The sequence below is a fragment of the Oncorhynchus tshawytscha genome, linkage group LG24 (assembly GCF_018296145.1).
Source record: "Oncorhynchus tshawytscha isolate Ot180627B linkage group LG24, Otsh_v2.0, whole genome shotgun sequence".
Lineage (NCBI taxonomy): Eukaryota > Metazoa > Chordata > Actinopteri > Salmoniformes > Salmonidae > Oncorhynchus > Oncorhynchus tshawytscha.
Window position 1 is genome coordinate 26180028 of NC_056452.1, and position 18801 is coordinate 26198828.

The following is an 18801-nucleotide window of genomic DNA, read 5'->3' on the forward strand; positions in this document are numbered from 1 at the left end:
AAGTGGAGAGCAGCACTTGTGCAGTTCTTCTACGTTAGACAGGATTACCTAGACATACTGGCCAGCTCAAAAAGACAGAAACGTGCTATATGGCAGACCAACCCGAACTCATCTCTCGGCATGTCTATTTATCTCAGCCAATCATGGCAATGATCATGGCGGGAAGGTTGCTGTTTTTTTTTTTTTTTTACATTTGTATTTACAGATGGCATACACTGTTAGTAAGGCACATGAAAGTTCACATGTTCCAGAAAGACATTTCTGCCCCAATTTTCTTTTTTGTACGTTTACTTCCAAACGGCTCTCCTGGGAAGTAGTGACCCGCAACATATGCCTGTCTCTGCTGCCTCTGGAGAGGTTCATGGCATATAAATGCCAGGTTATGTTGTAAACATAACCTTGTTATAAACCCTGATTTAAGCTTCCAGTAGCTTCCACCTGTTTTGTTGTATGGAATACCAAAGCTTTCAGAATTAAAGGTGTATTTTCTCTCACCCTGAATTGTGTGTTAACAGTAATGTAGCGTTGGTGTTTTTTCAATGCCATCTCTGTGTGGTGATATTAAAGCAGGGTTCAGAGCCAACTGTTACACACTGACAAGCAGCAATAATCACCGAGGATGGATCTGATGAGGATGTGCCCCAGTGACATAAATGAAACTGTCTGTTGATGGTGTGTTTATCTGCGTTTATCTGAAAGAGAGAGGGAGAAACATCTCAAGTTAGTGGGATGTTAGAGATCGTAGTCTTGTTTAGGCAACTGTGACAAAGCTGGCCATTATCTCGTGCACATGAAAATGTTTCTTGAAGTCAGCAACAGTTTTATTCCAAAATGGAGAATTTATTTGAATAAATAGACAAATACACCAACGGTTAAAACAATCAAAAGGAGAGAGCATAAAATCTGTTAAAATCATGCTGATGGGATAAAACAAGAATCAAAAGATAAGAGCATAAAATCTGTTGCACATGCTCTCCTCTACCCTTTCCTTCAGCTACTTACGCTGCCTCTTTCTCCACAAACACATATACACATTCAATCAACTCAAATTGGTGGGAGAGGCTACAATTATCTCATTAGCCAATCCTGATTGAGAGGGGCTACAATTATCTCATTAGCCAATCCTGATTGAGAGGGGCTACAATTATCTCATTAGCCAATCCTGACTGAGAGGGGCTACAATTATCTCATTAGCCAATCCTGATTGAGAGGGGCTACAATTATCTCATTAGCCAATCCTGACTGAGAGGGGCTACAATTATCTCATTAGCCAATCCTGACTGATACAATTATCTCATTAGCCAATCCTGACTGATACAATTATCTCATTAGCCAATCCTGACTGATACAATTATCTCATTAGCCAATCCTGACTGATACAATTATCTCATTAGCCAATCCTGACTCAACACATTTGTTTTCACACAGATTCAATTAACACACTTGACTGTAGCAGATTATGAAACATTACTGAACAGGTCCTTTTAATAAATAAACATTAACACATTCACACACACAGTGGGGAATGTATGAGTCTTTAGGTGAGGATGTCCAATCACAGGAACTCCTCTTTAGAGGAACTAAACCCTTTGACCTCTCCAGGAGCATGGCAGCTGCTTTGACAACAGGTCGTTAAGACTGTGTTATGAGATATTATATTTCTGCGATATTGTATTTATAGATTCATGAGGTATTAATACTATTGAATTTCAACTTGGCTAGGGTCCAGTGGGGTAGGGATTTGATTCATTGACAGAAAGAGAGAGATATTCAAAAGTGATTTGAAAGGTTAGTATAATGAAAAATAGTTTGCACTGTGACATGTTTTGTCCGTCTAGTCAGAGTGAATGGCTGTGCTGCTGCCAAACTGTAAATCTCAAGCAGATGTTTAGAGAATGATGTAATTATGTAATGGAGGTAGATGAGAGGACAAGCATCGCTCGGTATGTGTCCAGTGTTGACAGTGTGACATTGTTCAAACATGCTCCCGTGGTGTTCAAACATGCTCCCGTGGTGTTCAAACATGCTCCCGTGGTGTTCAAACATGCTCCCGTGGTGTTCAAACATGCTCCCGTGGTGTATTGGTGAAACAGAGCCGTGAAACTACATAGCAGCTCTGTCCATTCAACGGTCCACTATAAACTCTGAGCCATCCCAGAGTGCCGAGAGAAACAGAGATAATCATCACGTCACACTCAACCAGTTCTCAACCAGTCTCACGTCATAGTTAGACGTTTATCCATGTTGCTACAAACATCAGATTTCAAAGTGTTTTAAGCTTTCATTTTGGCGTCATCTCTGAATTCTTAACGATAGGCAGGCATTAACTCTGAATGGTTAAGGTAAGGGTTAAGGTTTGGGAATACCCTTAAAACTGGATTCGAAACTTGCTACCTTTGGAATCAGAGGCATAGGCTTACGCCCATCCGCCATCCCTGTCCACAATGCCCTAGCAAAACCACAAACTAGGTTTCCCCATCATCTCCCTACATGGATTGACGTTGAATACTGACTTGAATCACGGGTGACCTGGCTGATCATCTCAGCTGGAGGGTCCCGTTGTGAGACCTCTTCTGCAGGGGAGCACAGAACACACACGTGCACACTGACATGGGGTTAACTGGCGTCTACGACCCCCACACACACACCAGACTCCACACACACACACACGAGGGACTTTGGATGGAGGCTAAGGGAGGATCGGCAGACGAGGGCCAGTGTGTGTGTGTCAGAACACAGACAGACCACACACTGCCTAGCAGATCTGTTTAAAGGCCAGGAGGGAGCTGTGTTTATCATTCCCTACATCCTGTTCACAGAAATATTTGTCAGCCCACAGCATAATTTTTTACTTTGTGTCTCTGCGACTATTCTATGCACACAGAGATTGGCATGAGGCTTGTGTTTTATTTGTTTAACCCTTATTTTACCACATTTACAGCAATGACCTGGGAAATAGTTATAGGGGAGAGGAAGGGGATGAATGAGCCAATTGGAAGCTGGGGATGATTAGGTAGCCTTGAGGGCCAGATTGGGGATTTAGCCAGGACACCAGGGTTAACACCCGTACAATAAGTGCCATGGGATCTTTACTGACCGCAGAGCCGTTTAACGTCCCATCTGAAAGACGGTACCCTACACAGGGCAATGTCCCCAACACTACCCTGGGTCATTGGGATATTATTTTTTTAGACCAGAGGAAAGAGTGCATCCTACTGGTCCTCCTGCACCAATTCCAGCAGCATCTGGTCTCTCATCCAGGGACTGACCAGGACCAACCCTGCTTAGCTTCAGAGGCAAGACAGAAGTGGGATAGATGGTGGCATGCTGCTGCATTTTTCAGGATGTTAATGTAGCATCAGAACTTTGAGAACTTTCATACAATGATTTTGGTTCATGATTTGTCAAACCCCATTCTCTCACTGGCACACAACCATAGCAATACTTTCTCTGCTGAAATTAGAATAGTTTCTCAACCCCTCTGTATCTGCTTCCCCCACCCTTTCCTACCCTCCCTCCTCTCTCTGTCTCCCTCCTCCATCTCCCCCCTGTAGTTCTGCAGTTCAGACTCCAGCAGAGGAGAACTGGAAAGCAGCTTGCCGACCAGGGCATCATGCCTCGTGAGTAACACTTTTACATACACGTGCAAGTGTGCGTGCAAACACACACACACCTCTCAGCCACCAACGTGACAAGTGTGTCTCATAAGCGTGTGTGACATCATGTACTGCGTTACTAGAGAGAGAGAAAGTGGGACACCATGTACTGCGTTACTAGAGAGAGAGAGTGGGACACCATGTACTGCGTTACCAGAGAGAGAGAGTGGGACACCATGTACTGCGTTACTAGAGAGAGAGAGTGGGACACCATGTACTGCATTACTAGAGAGAGAGAGAGTCGGACACCATGTACTGCATTACTAGAGAGAGAAAGAGGGACACCATGTACTACGTTACCAGAGAGAGAGAGGGACACCATGTACTACGTTACCAGAGAGAAAGAGGGACACCATGTACTACGTTACCAGAGAGAGAGAAAGAGGGACACCATGTACTACGTTACCAGAGAGAGAGGGACACCATGTACTACGTTACCAGAGAGAGAGGGACACCATGTACTACGTTACCAGAGAGAGAGAGAGGGAGAGAGTGGAACACAATGTACTGCGTTACTAGAGAGAGAGAGTGGGACACCATGTACTGCATTACTAGAGAGAGAGAGAGTAGGAAACCATGTACTGCGTTACCAGAGAGAGAGAGTGGGACACCATGTACTGCATTACTAGAGAGAGAGAGAGTGGGACACCATGTACTGCGTTACTAGAGAGAGCGAGAGAGAGAGGGACACCATGTACTGCGTTACTAGAGAGAGAGAGTGAGTTTAATTGAACTTGCAACATCGGACAACGGCTCTGAAACACGTCACCCTACCTGACCTCACTTTTTCAAGCCGCTCTTACCTCATGATAACACAACCTAGTCCTTAACACTGTGTAACCAGACACCCCTCGTCCCCATAACACTGTTAAAGGTGATCTATACCTCTAACCCCATGATATGATACAAGCGGATCTATGATCTATACCTCTAACCTCATAATATAAACTGGAGTCATGAAATTGACATATTTCGTCTGCATTTAATGCTCCTATAAGTATAAACTGGCTAACATCTGTTAGAGAAACAAGGGCATCTCCACTATAGAGGCCAGAGCTGTATTCTGTGTGAGTGCACTTGCCTGGGTATTTATAAACAATGGTGTGTGCAGGGGGAATGCAATCCAGAGGGAAAGCTGTGTGTGTGTGTGTGTGTGTGTGTGTGTGTGTGTGTGTGTGTGTGTGTGTGTGTGTGTGTGTGTGTGTGTGTGAGAGAGTGAGAGAAAGTTAATAGATGCCAAAACCCTTTTCATGTGTACCGCCGACCTCTCGCCTACTATCACCAGATAAACGTCCAATCGAAAAACATTTCTAAAAGAGTATCTGCCCTGTCAACCAATCACATTTGCCCATGCTGCTTGCTTTATCTCCGGGAGACTCCCAGAAACTGATAGGCCATGCCGGGCCTCTGGTTTCTGTTCCTCCGCACACTTACCACTGGTTACACACACACGCACACACTATATTATCCTTCAGAGTACTGGAGAGTCAAAGCCAAACCTCTGACAGTGTGACAGAGACACAATGAGCTCTGTTATTTTTCATTCTGTACGGTTATATTAAGGCTTCCCTTTGTTGTCCGTAATAGTTGCAAGCCATGCCACATCCGACGAACGTCGGAGCCGGTGTAGGAGGATTCAATCTTAGTCCTGTATTTACGCTTTGCCTGTTTGATGGTTCGTCGGAGAGCATAGCGGGATTTCTTATAAGTGTGTCCGGGTTAGAGTCCCAGATACAAATCCTGATGCTCCAGATACTCAGCTAGTCTAAAGAAAGCCAGTTTTATTGCTTATTTAATCAGCACAACTGTTTTCAGCTGTGCTAACATAATTGCGAAAGGGTTTTCTAATGATCAATTAGCCTTTTAAAATGATGAACTTTGGATTAGCTAACACAACGTGCCATTGGGACACAGGAGTGATGGTTGCTGATAATGTGCCTCTGTTCAACTATTTAGATATTTCATAAAAAATCTGCCATTTCGAGCTACAATAGTCATTTACAACATTAACCATGTCTACACTGTAGACATCTGATTAATTTGATGTTATTTTAATGGACCAAAAAATGTGCTTTAAAAAAAAAAGGACATTTCTAAGTGACCACAACTTTTGAATGGTAGTGTACATATGGGATAAGTAATGCAAGATAGGTAAACATCATTATTAAAGTGGCATTAATAAAGTGACTAGTGATCCGTTGTTTGAGTGGTCAGTGATTTCAAGCCTGTATGTAGGCAGCAGCCTCCCTGTGTTAGTGATGGCTATTTAACAGTCTGATGGCCTTGATAGAAACTATTTTTCAGTCTCTCGGTCCCAACTTTGATGCACCTGTACTGACCTTGCCTTCTGGATGGTAGCGGGGTGAACAGGCAGTGGCTCGGGTGGTTGTTGGCTGTCCTGTGACATCGGGTGCTGTAGGTGTCCTGGAGGGCAGGTAGTTTTGCCCCTGGTGATGCATTGTGCAGACCACACCACCCTTTGAAGAGCCCTGCCGTTATGGGTGGTACAGTCTCCGTACCAGGCGGTGATACAGCCCGACAGGATGCTCTTAATTGTGCATCTGTAAAAGTTTGTGAGGGTTTTAGGTGACAAACCAAATTTCTTCAGCCTTTTGAGGTTGAAGAGGCGCTGCTGCACCTTCTTCACCACACTGTCTGTGTGGGTGGACCATTTCAATTTGTCCGTGATGTGCACGCCGATGAACTTAACTTTCCACCTTCTCCACTGCTGTCCCTTCGATGTGGATAGGGGGGTGCTCCCTCTGCTGTTTCCTGAAGTCCACGATCATCTCCTTTGTTTTGTTGACGTTGAGTGTGAGGTTGTTTTCCTGACACCACACTCCGAGTGCCCTCCCCTCCTCCCTAAAGGCTGTCTCGTTGTTGTTGGTGATCTAGCCTTACTACTGTTGTGTCGTCTGCAAACTTCATGATCGAGTTGGAGGTGTGCATGGCCACGCAGTCATGGGTGAATGCATTCAAACGAAATATGTCTTCATCATTTAACCCAGCCCCTCATTTGTGATTCAAAGAAGAGTGTTCGACTATGAGTTTTTTTTTAGCTTTGCCTTGGAGCAACTACAGAAACAATATATGATAAACTTTCTACTGACAATTGAGATGTACAAACTATGGCATAAGGAGATGACAAGCGGATAAGAGGAAATCCGTCATTTCGATTAAGACATTAATGAGCGATCTATGACATAATTCAGAACTTGGGCCGCTCTTACAGTGTTCTCCCTGTACACCGAGTCAGAACCATAGGATAAATGAAGGGACCATATAAACTGACAATGAAAGTTCTTACAATATTCAATGATGACATTTCTCTAAAACAGGTTATAGGCTACATGTGCACCACCAGGTCAGAACAGTAGGTGAAATTAAGAGGTGAAAATAGACCAAATTATTAGGGTGTGGCACATGGGCTACTAACAGTTTACTACACAACATACACTTAGTATTTATTACTTTCTTAGCTACAGTCTACATGTCTCCCTGGCCAATTACATCATTTAAGCAGCAGCATACAGTACATTTTTGGACTCGCCTTCTTGTGCTCACTTGCACAGGAAGGTGGCGCGGCGGTGCTTCATAGGCAAATTTTGCAATCAAACTTTGTCATCAAAGTCAGGCATTCTCTGGATTTATGGTACTTTCAAGACTACTTGGAACTCTGGGAAAAAAAACAAGGTAAAATTTAATGATCACTCACTGCTTGGAACTGGCTCAAACCAGGAAGCTTACAAATAGTGAATTGGAAACCAAGGCTTTCTGAAGGCTTCGCTGCTTTCACCAAATTGTGCCAAAAAAGGGAGCTTCATTAGCTGTTCACAATGCACATTAGTGGCATCTGCTGGTCAGCAATAAATAGCAGCGTGTGATTATGAGATTGTTTTTCATGTGTTGTGTGAAAAAACTGTCGATTTGAGTGGCCTTTTATTGTCCCCAGCACAAGGTGGACCTGTGCAATGATCATGCTGTTTAATCTGCTTTTTAATAGGCCACACCTGTCAGGTGGCAGGATAATCTTTGCGAAGGAGAAATGCTCACTAACAGGGATGTGAACATATTTGTGCACATAATTGTAGAGAAATTAGCTTTTTCTGCATATGGAACATTTCTGGGATATTTTAGTTCAGCTCATGAAACATGGGACCAACACTTTACATGTTGCTTTTATATTTTTGTTCAGTGTATATTTGGAAGTATGGTGTCCAGTAGGGGTCACACTGGAACCACAGCGAAGTCAGTGGGATTTTGCAACACACGGTTTAAAAAAGAAGAAGCATGTGATCAAACAAAGCTTCAGACGTCATTGATGATGTATTTCTGATAAAGTGAGACGCATCGGCACACTACTTCGAAGTTAGCGATTTCGATAAATGCCTCGAAGCTCCGGTATCAAATGTAACGTCACTACTTATACGTCATCAGTGAATGTATTGGCACTGGAGATTCAGATGAGCAGCGAGCCCAACTGGCCTGAATCAACTCCTATACAAAATAGTTAACAGTCCAGGGAGGTAACAGTCCAGGGAGGTAACAGTCCAGGGAGGTAACAGTCCAGGGAGGTAACAGTCCAGGGAGGTAACAGTCCAGGGAGGTAACAGTCCAGGGAGGTAACAGTCCAGGGAGGTAACAGTCCAGGGAGGTAACAGTCCAGGGAGGTTACAGTCCAGGGAGGTTACAGTCCAGGGAGGTTACAGTCCAGGGAGGTTACAGTCCAGGGAGGTTACAGTCCAGGGAGGTTACAGTCCAGGGAGTTAATATTTGGTTTTGCTTGCTGGGTACATGTTGACCGGGCCGGGGACGTTTCTTCCGTGGAGGCTCAGCTGAGGCTGAAGAGAGCCTGTCTGGCAGATGACCTCAATGACAAACTGGCCCTGAGACCTGGCCCCATGGAGCTGATGCACAAGAATATCATTCCACTTGACTGCTGCCTTCAGACAGGCAGCTGCCACGACATGTATCACTGAGGAACACCTATCTGCCTGCATCTTGAGGTGTGTGACTCACATGAACCTGTGTGTGATTTTTCACAGATAAACATGACTTTGCTTTGAGTTTGTTTTTGAGTTTGAAAATGGTGTGTTTTAACTCTTCAGTGGAGTGAAGATGAGGCTATACAGCTGCAGTGAAATACTAAAAGTAGTCAAACTTTTAAATTTAGTGTGAATCACAAGTAACCACAAGAATGCATTGAATAGCATGCAGTGTTGGTAGTATAGTTTGCAACAGTCATAGCTTCCCCATAGAAGTTATGTGGTAACCGTAGCAACACTATTTAAGCATACCATTTTGTATACTAGCTGGAGAGAGAAAAACTTCAGCAAACAATGAAGGGGTCCCTTAACCCAAAGTATGTGATTGGGACATATGCAAAAGTTTCTCTTACATCCAAGTATGTTAGTCCTGCTCTCTCTCTCTATGTGACCAGCCAGGGTTTCTGTATACGCTGGTTTTATGTTCTCTTCCTCTGTCTCTTCAGTAAACATATTGTGGTAAATAAAAGGCTGGAGTACTGAGGTTTACTCTACCTCCCTAGGAACAGCGACATGCTTTATAGAGACAAACAGCAGCTGTATTTGGGTCCAGGGGAGAGGGCGAGTGTGTGTTTGTCTGTGTGTGTGGGTGGGTGTCCCTCCCCACATCTCTGTTTTGACTGTGTCTGATTTACATGGCTCCAGTGAGTCACCTACGAAGGTATCTGATTGAAGACTGCTGTTGTTCAGCTGTCCGGTAATGTGCCAATGACCTCTTCCATTTTCTTTATCATCTTTGAAAATATTAGATCTCTGACACTTCAAAACAGTTGAGGTCTGCTGATAGAGAGATTATAACATCAATACAACAACATACACAGCAATACTAATAGTTACTGAGTTAGAATACCTCATGATAAGCTGTAGATCATACTATTTACCAAGAGCATTTCAATCCATATTTTTCGTATTTACCACAAACCGATGCTGGCACTAAGACCGAACTCAATGAGCTGTTTAGGGCCATAAACAAACAAGAAGTCCTAGTGGCTGGTGATTTTAAAGCAGGAAAACTGAAATCCGTTTTACCTCATTTCTACCAGCATGTCACCTGTGCAACTAGAGGTGAACCACCTCTAGATCATCTTACTCCACACACAGATATGCATAAAAAGCTCTCCCTCACCCACCACTTGGCCAATTTGACCATACCTCTATCCTCCTGATTCCTTCCTTACAAGCAAAACCTCAAACAGGAAGTACCAGTGACACGCACAATGTGGAAGTGGTCAGATGAAACGGATGCTAAACTACAGGACTGTTTTGCTAGCACAGACTGGAATATGTTCCGGGACTCATCCGATGGCATTGAGGAGTACACCACATCAATCACTGGCTTCCTTAATAAGTGCATCGATGACGTCATCCCCACAGTAATCGTCACTAAGCTAATGAACCTGGGACTGAAGAACTCCCTCTGCAACGGCATCCAGGACTTCCCAGGTGGTGATGGTAGGCAACAACACATCTGCCACGCTGACCCTCAACATGGGATCCTCTCCTGTACTCCCTGTTCACCCACGACTGCGTGGCCAAGCACACCTCCAACACCATCATTAAGTTTGCAGAAGACACAACAGTGGTAGCCATGATCACCGACGACGATGAGACAGTCTATAGGGGGGGGAGGTCTGGTGCCAGGACAACAACCTCTACCTCAACTTCAGCAAGACAAAGGAGCTGATCGTGGACTACAGGAAACATGCACTCATTCACATCAATGGGGCTGTAGTGGAGTGGGTCGAGAGTTTCAAGTTCCTCGGTGTCCACATCACTAAGGATCTATCATGGTCCAAACACACCAACACAGTCATGAAGAGGGCACGCCAACACCTCCTCTCCCTCAGGAGGCTGAAGAGATTTGGCATGGGCCCTCATATCTTAAAAAAGTTATACACCTGCACCATTGAGAGCATCTTGTCTGGAACCAACAGCTGTAAGTTGCAAAGGGTGTGAAACTTTCCAGGTAATTTTCCATGGAAAGTTATGCCCTGGAATATGGGGAATTTTGCTTAAATTCATTAAAAAAAAGATTATAACAGTGAACCTTTTTTTTGTGGGATACACATAAGTCAATTCTAGGTATTGTGGCATATTTTGGTTAAACTATCCCCAATTCAATGGAATTGCAGTCCCTCTACTTCTATTCGAGGTGAAAATGATGAATCAGACCCCAGTATTCTACAAGAGCACAGACACAAGGGACAACAGACACACCGGTCTCTACATTGCAGATGAGCTGAAAGGCAGTCATCAATGACCTTGGACCACAGGAGGTATTTGCACTGGTGACAGACAATGCTGTGAGCATGAAGGCTGCTTAGTCTGAAGTGGAGGAGTCCTACCCTCCCATCACACCCATTGGCTGTGCTGCTCATGCATTGAATCTGCTCCTCAAGGACATCATGGAACTGATAACAATGGATACACTCTATAAGAGAGCCAAGGAAATGGTTAGGTATGTGAAGGGTCATCAAGTTATAGCAGAAAGTGAGAAGAATAAGAGCACCACATTGAAGCTTCCCAGCAACACCTGTTGGAGTGGTGTCATTTATTATACTTTTTTCTTTTTTAAATTTCACCTTTATTTAACCAGGTAGGCTAGTTGAGAACACCTTTATTTAACCAGGTAGGCTAGTTGAGAACACCTTTATTTAACCAGGTAGGCTAGTTGAGAACACCTTTATTTAACCAGGTAGGCTAGTTGAGAACACCTTTATTTAACCAGGTAGGCTAGTTGAGAACACCTTTGTTTAACCGGGTAGGCTAGTTGAGAACACCTTTGTTTAACCGGGTAGGCTAGTTGAGAACTAGTTCTCATTTACAACTGTGACCTGGCCAAGATAAAGCAAAAGCAGTGCGACACAAACAACACAGAGTTACACATGGGATAAACAAACAAACATAGTCAATAACACAATAGAAAAGTCTATATAGAGGTGTGTACAAATGGCATAAGGAGTTATATAGAGGTGTGTACAAATGGCATAAGGAGTTATATAGAGGTGTGTGCAAATGGCATAAGGAGTTATATAGAGGTGTGTACAAATGGCATAAGGAGTTATATAGAGGTGTGTACAAATGGCATAAGGAGTTAAGGCAATAAATAAGCCATAGTAGTGAAGTAATTACAATTGAAATTACAATTGAGCAAGTTAACACTGGAGTGATGTGCAGGTGGGATGTGCAAGTAGAAATACTGGAAATACTGGTGTGCAAAAGAGCAAAAAAGTTAATAAAACAATATGGGGATGAGGTAGGTAGTTGGATGGGCTATTTACAGATGGGCCGTGTACAGCTGCAGCGATCAGTAAGTGGTGTTGTCATCATGTTTGACAGTCTCCTGGTGGGGAAGGAGTCTCCAAGAAATGGCCATATCACATATCACAATATGGACAAGACCCATCAAGAGGACCCTCCTGGATGATGTATTTTGGGAGAGAGTGGTAAGCATCCTGAAACCTATAGCAGCAGTCATTCCATGGATTGAGGGAGACAATGCCATCCTGTCTGATGTTCAGACTCTGCTTGCAGATGTAGGAGAAGAAATCTGTACTGCCCTGCCCACTTCACTGTTGCTCCAAGCAGAGGAAACTGCAGTTCTGAAATATATCAAAAAGCGTGGACTTCTGCCTGAAGGCCATACACACCCATACACACCCATACACCCCCATACACCCATATACACCCATACACACCCATACACACCCATACACACTCATACACACTCATACACACTCATACACACCCATACAGACCCATACACACCAATACACACCCATACACACCCATATACACCCATACACACCCATACCCACCCATACACACCAATACACACCAATACACACCCATACACACCAATACACACCCATACACACCAATACACGCCGCAGCGTACATATTGGACCCCAAGTATCTTGGCAAGAGCATCCTGTCTGGCGCAGAGATCAACAAGGCCTATGGTGTCATCACTACCGTGTCTCGCCACCTTAGCCTGGATGAGGGCAAGGTTCTTGGCAGTCTGGCGAAGTACACTTCCAAGCAAGGGCTTTGGGATGGAGATGCAATATGACAGTCGTGCCAACATCAGCCACCTGCTGGAAGGGACTTTGTGGATCTGAGGCTCTTTCCCGTGTTGCCTCCATCATCCTCCAAATCCCACCAACATCAGTCGCCTCAGAGCACAACTGGTCCTTGTTTGGGAACACACACACCACAGCACGCAACAGGCTGACAAATACAAGGGTTGAATAATCAGTGGCCATCTGGGCAAATTTGAGGCTTTTTGAGCCTGACAACGAGCCATCCTCAACAAGGTTGGAAAGTGACAGTGAAGATGAGGCCTCAGTCTGATGTTCCAGAGATGGACATTGAGGAGGTCCAGGGAGAAGACATGGAACCCTGAGAGGAAGACAACCAAAGCCTTAGTTTCTAGACTATCATTTTACAGATGTATGTTGAAAACGTTTTTTAGGAAATGCGATGGATCATTGGAGATCATTCAATATTCCCTTTCTTTTGTTGTTCAGTGAAATTATCCCATGTGAAGAGTCAACTCATTTAATTAAAGTTCAATTCGTAACTAAACTTTTTTTTTCTATTGGATTTAATCATTTGCAATTATGTCTACTTATGATAAGGTTTATGTTTCTGTCTCCATATGATATGATGAATATATCCAATGCAAAAACATCTGCATTTAAATGGTATTACTATTAATTTGCATATATTCCTGTTAATTCCCACAGAAAGTTTCCAACTCTGAATGTTCCCAAAAATGTGCAACCCTAGCCATAAGACTGCTAAATAGTTAGCCCGTGTAGCTATTTGGTTAACTATTTAACTATCTGAATGGACCCTTTTTGCGCTAACTTTTTTGACTCGATCACATACGCTGCTGCTACTGTTAATTATCAGTCACTTTATTCCTAGTTATACGTACAGTATCTACCTCAATTACCTCGTACCCCTGCATATCGACTAACTGGTGCCCCTTGTATATACAGTATCTCCCTCAATTACCTCCTACCCCTGCATATCGACTGTAACTGGTACCCCTTGTATATACAGTATCTACCTCAATTACCTCCTACCCCTGCATATCGACTGTAACTGGTACCCCTTGTATATACAGTATCTACCTCAATTGCCTCGTACCCCTGCATATCGACTGTAACTGGTACCTCTTGTATATACAGTATCTACCTCAATTACCTCCTACCCCTGCATATCGACTGTAACTGGTACCCCTTGTATATATAGTATCTACCTCAATTACCTCCTACCCCTGCATATCGACTAACTGGTGCCCCTTGTATATATAGTATCTCCCTCAATTACCTCCTACCCCTGCATATCGACTGTAACTGGTACCCCTTGTATATACAGTATCTACCTCAATTACCTCGTACCCCTGCATATCGACTGTAACTGGTGCCCCTTGTATATTGCCTCATACCCCTGCATATCGACTGTAACTGGTACCTCTTGTATATACAGTATCTACCTCAATTACCTCGTACCCCTGCATATCGACTGTAACTGGTACCCCTTGTATATACAGTATCTACCTCAATTACCTCCTACCCCTGCATATCGACTGTAACTGGTGCCCCTTGTATATACAGTATCTCCCTCAATTACCTCCTACCCCTGCATATCGACTAACTGGTACCCCTTGTTTATACAGTATCTACCTCAATTACCTCCTACCCCTGCATATCGACTGTAACTGGTACCCCTTGTATATACAGTATCTACCTCAATTGCCTCGTACCCCTGCATATCGACGAACTGGTACCCCTTGTATATACAGTATCTACCTCAATTACCTCCTACCCCTGCATATCGACTGTAACTGGTACCCCTTGTATATACAGTATCTACCTCAATTGCCTCGTACCCCTGCATATCGACTGTAACTGGTACCCCTTGTATATACAGTATCTACCTCAATTACCTCCTACCCCTGCATATCGACTGTAACTGGTACCCCTTGTATATACAGTATCTACCTCAATTGCCTCGTACCCCTGCATATCGACTGTAACTGGTACCCCTTGTATATACAGTATCTACCTCAATTACCTCCTACCCCTGCATATCGACTGTAACTGGTACCCCTTGTATATACAGTATCTACCTCAATTACCTCCTACCCCTGCATATCGACTGTAACTGGTGCCCCTTGTATATACAGTATCTACCTCAATTACCTCCTACCCCTGCATATCGACTGTAACTGGTACCCCTTGTATATACAGTATCTACCTCAATTACCTCGTACCCCTGCATATCGACTGTGACTGGTACCCCTTGTATATACAGTATCTACCTCAATTACCTCCTACCCCTGCATATCGACTGTAACTGGTGCCCCTTGTATATACAGTATCTACCTCAATTACCTCCTACCCCTGCATATCGACTGTAACTGGTGCCCCTGTATATACAGTATCTACCTCAATTACCTCCTACCCCTGCATATCGACTAACTGGTGCCCCTTGTATATACAGTATCTCCCTCAATTACCTCCTACCCCTGCATATCAACTGTAACTGGTACCCCTTGTATATACAGTATCTACCTCAATTGCCTCGTACCCTGCATATCGACTGTAACTGGTACCCCTTGTATATACAGTATCTACCTCAATTACCTCCTACCCCTGCATATCGACTGTAACTGGTACCCCTTGTATATACAGTATCTACCTCAATTACCTCCTACCCCTGCATATCGACTGTAACTGGTGCCCCTTGTATATACAGTATCTCCTCAATTACCTCCTACCCCTGCATATCGAACTGTAACTGGTACCCCTTGTATATACAGTATCTACCTCAATTACCTCGTACCCTGCATATCGACTGTGACTGGTACCCCTTGTATATACAGTATCTACCTCAATTACCTCCTACCCCTGCATATCGACTGTAACTGATGCCCCTTGTATATACAGTATCTACCTCAATTACCTCCTACCCCTGCATATCGACTGTAACTGGTGCCCCTTGTATATACAGTATCTACCTCAATTACCTCCTACCCCTGCATATCGACTAACTGGTACCCCTTGTATATACAGTATCTACCTCAATTACCTCCTACCCCTGCATATCGACTGTAACTGGTACCCCTTGTATATACAGTATCTACCTCAATTACCTCCTACCCCTGCATATCGACTAACTGGTGCCCCTTGTATCTACCTCAATTACCTCGTACCCCTGCATATCGACTAACTGGTACCCCTTGTATATACAGTATCTACCTCAATTACCTCCTACCCCTGCATATCGACTGTAACTGGTACCCCTTGTATATACAGTATCTACCTCAATTACCTCCTACCCCTGCATATCGACTGTAACTGGTGCCCCTTGTATATACAGTATCTACCTCAATTACCTCCTACCCCTGCATATCGACTGTAAACTGATGCCCCTTGTATATACAGTATCTACCTCAATTACCTCCTACCCCTGCATATCGACTGTAACTGGTACCCCTTGTATATACAGTATCTACCTCAATTACCTCCTACCCCTGCATATCGACTAACTGGTGCCCCTTGTATATACAGTATCTACCTCAATTACCTCCTACCCTGCATATCGACTGTAACTGGTGCCCCTTGAATATACAGTATCTACCTCAATTACCTCGTACCCCTGCATATCGACTGTAACTGGTACCCCTTGTATATACAGTATCTACCTCAATTACCTCGTACCCCTGCATATCGACTGTAACTGGTGCCCCTTGAATATACAGTATGTACCTCAATTACCTCGTACCCCTGCATATCGACTATAACTGGTACCCCTTGTATATACAGTATCTACCTCAATTACCTCCTACCCCTGCATATCGACTAACTGGTACCCCTTGTATATACAGTATCTACCTCAATTACCTCCTACCCCTGCATATCGACTGTAACTGGTGCCCCTTGTATATACAGTATCTACCTCAATTACCTTCTACCCCTGCATATCGACTAACTGGTGCCCCTTGTATATACAGTATCTCCCTCAATTACCTCCTACCCCTGCATATCAACTGTAACTGGTACCCCTTGTATATACAGTATCTACCTCAATTGCCTCGTACCCCTGCATATCGACTGTAACTGGTACCCCTTGTATATACAGTATCTACCTCAATTACCTCCTACCCCTGCATATCGACTGTAACTGGTACCCCTTGTATATACAGTATCTACCTCAATTACCTCCTACCCCTGCATATCGACTAACTGGTGCCCCTTGTATATACAGTATCTCCCTCAATTACCTCCTACCCCTGCATATCGACTGTAACTGGTACCCCTTGTATATACAGTATCTACCTCAATTACCTCGTACCCCTGCATATCGACTGTGACTGGTACCCCTTGTATATACAGTATCTACCTCAATTACCTCCTACCCCTGCATATCGACTGTAACTGGTGCCCCTTGTATATACAGTATCTACCTCAATTACCTCCTACCCCTGCATATCGACTGTAACTGGTGCCCCTTGTATATACAGTATCTACCTCAATTACCTCCTACCCCTGCATATCGACTAACTGGTACCCCTTGTATATACAGTATCTACCTCAATTACCTCCTACCCCTGCATATCGACTGTAACTGGTACCCCTTGTATATACAGTATCTACCTCAATTACCTCCTACCCCTGCATATCGACTAACTGGTGCCCCTTGTATATCAGTATCTACCTCAGTTACCTCCTACCCCTGCATATCGACTAACTGGTACCCCTTGTATATACAGTATCTACCTCAATTACCTCCTACCCCTGCATATCGACTGTAACTGGTACCCCTTGTATATACAGTATCTACCTCAATTACCTCCTACCCCTGCATATCGACTGTAACTGGTGCCCCTTGTATATACAGTATGCATATCGACTGTAACTGGTACCCCTTGTATATACAGTATCTACCTCAATTACCTCCTACCCCTGCATATCGACTGTAAACTGGTGCCCCTTGTATATACAGTATCTACCTCAATTACCTCCTACCCCTGCATATCGACTGTAACTGGTACCCCTTGTATATACAGTATCTACCTCAATTACCTCCTACCCCTGCATATCGACTAACTGGTGCCCCTTGTATATACAGTATCTACCTCAATTACCTCGTACCCCTGCATATCGACTGTAACTGGTGCCCCTTGAATATACAGTATCTACCTCAATTACCTCGTACCCCTGCATATCGACTGTAACTGGTACCCCTTGTATATACAGTATCTACCTCAATTACCTCCTACCCCTGCATATCGACTGTAACTGGTGCCCCTTGAATATACAGTATCTACCTCAATTACCTCGTACCCCTGCATATCGACTGTAACTGGTACCCCTTGTATATACAGTATCTACCTCAATTACCTCCTACCCCTGCATATCGACTGTAACTGGTACCCCTTGTATATACAGTATCTACCTCAATTACCTCCTACCCCTGCATATCGACTGTAACTGGTGCCCCTTGTATATACAGTATCTACCTCAATTACCTCCTACCCCTGCATATCGACTGTAACTGGTACCCCTTGTATATACAGTATCTACCTCAATTACCTCCTACCCCTGCATATCGACTGTAACTGGTACCCCTTGTATATACAGTATCTACCTCAATTACCTCCTACCCCTGCATATCGACTGTAACTGGTACCCCTTGTATATACAGTATCTACCTCAATTACCTCCTACCCCTGCATATCGACTGTAACTGGTGCCCCTTGTATATACAGTATCTACCTCAATTACCTCCTACCCCTGCATATCGACTGTAACTGGTACCCCTTGTATATACAGTATCTACCTCAATTACCTCCTACCCCTGCATATCGACTAACTGGTGCCCCTTGTATCTACCTCAATTACCTCGTACCACTGCATATCGACTAACTGGTACCCCTTGTATATACAGTATCTACCTCAATTACCTCCTACCCCTGCATATCGACTGTAACTGGTACCCCTTGTATATACAGTATCTACCTCAATTACCTCCTACCCCTGCATATCGACTGTAACTGGTGCCCCTTGTATATACAGTATCTA

General features: G+C 43.9%; 1 protein-coding gene across 8 annotated transcripts in view; it reads left to right on the forward strand.

Moving 5' to 3' along the window:
* Positions 1-18801, forward strand: part of LOC112223358 (myocardin) — a 167781-nt gene that overhangs the window by 127512 nt on the left and 21468 nt on the right. For 7 of the 8 annotated variants that reach the window (XM_024386346.2, XM_024386350.2, XM_024386351.2 and 4 more), the window contains one exon: positions 3555-3620. The exons of the other annotated variant lie outside the window; for it this stretch is intronic. In XM_024386346.2, coding sequence (XP_024242114.2) covers positions 3555-3620 — 66 coding nt within the window. The remainder of the gene's footprint in view (positions 1-3554; positions 3621-18801) is intronic. 8 annotated transcript variants of the gene reach the window in all.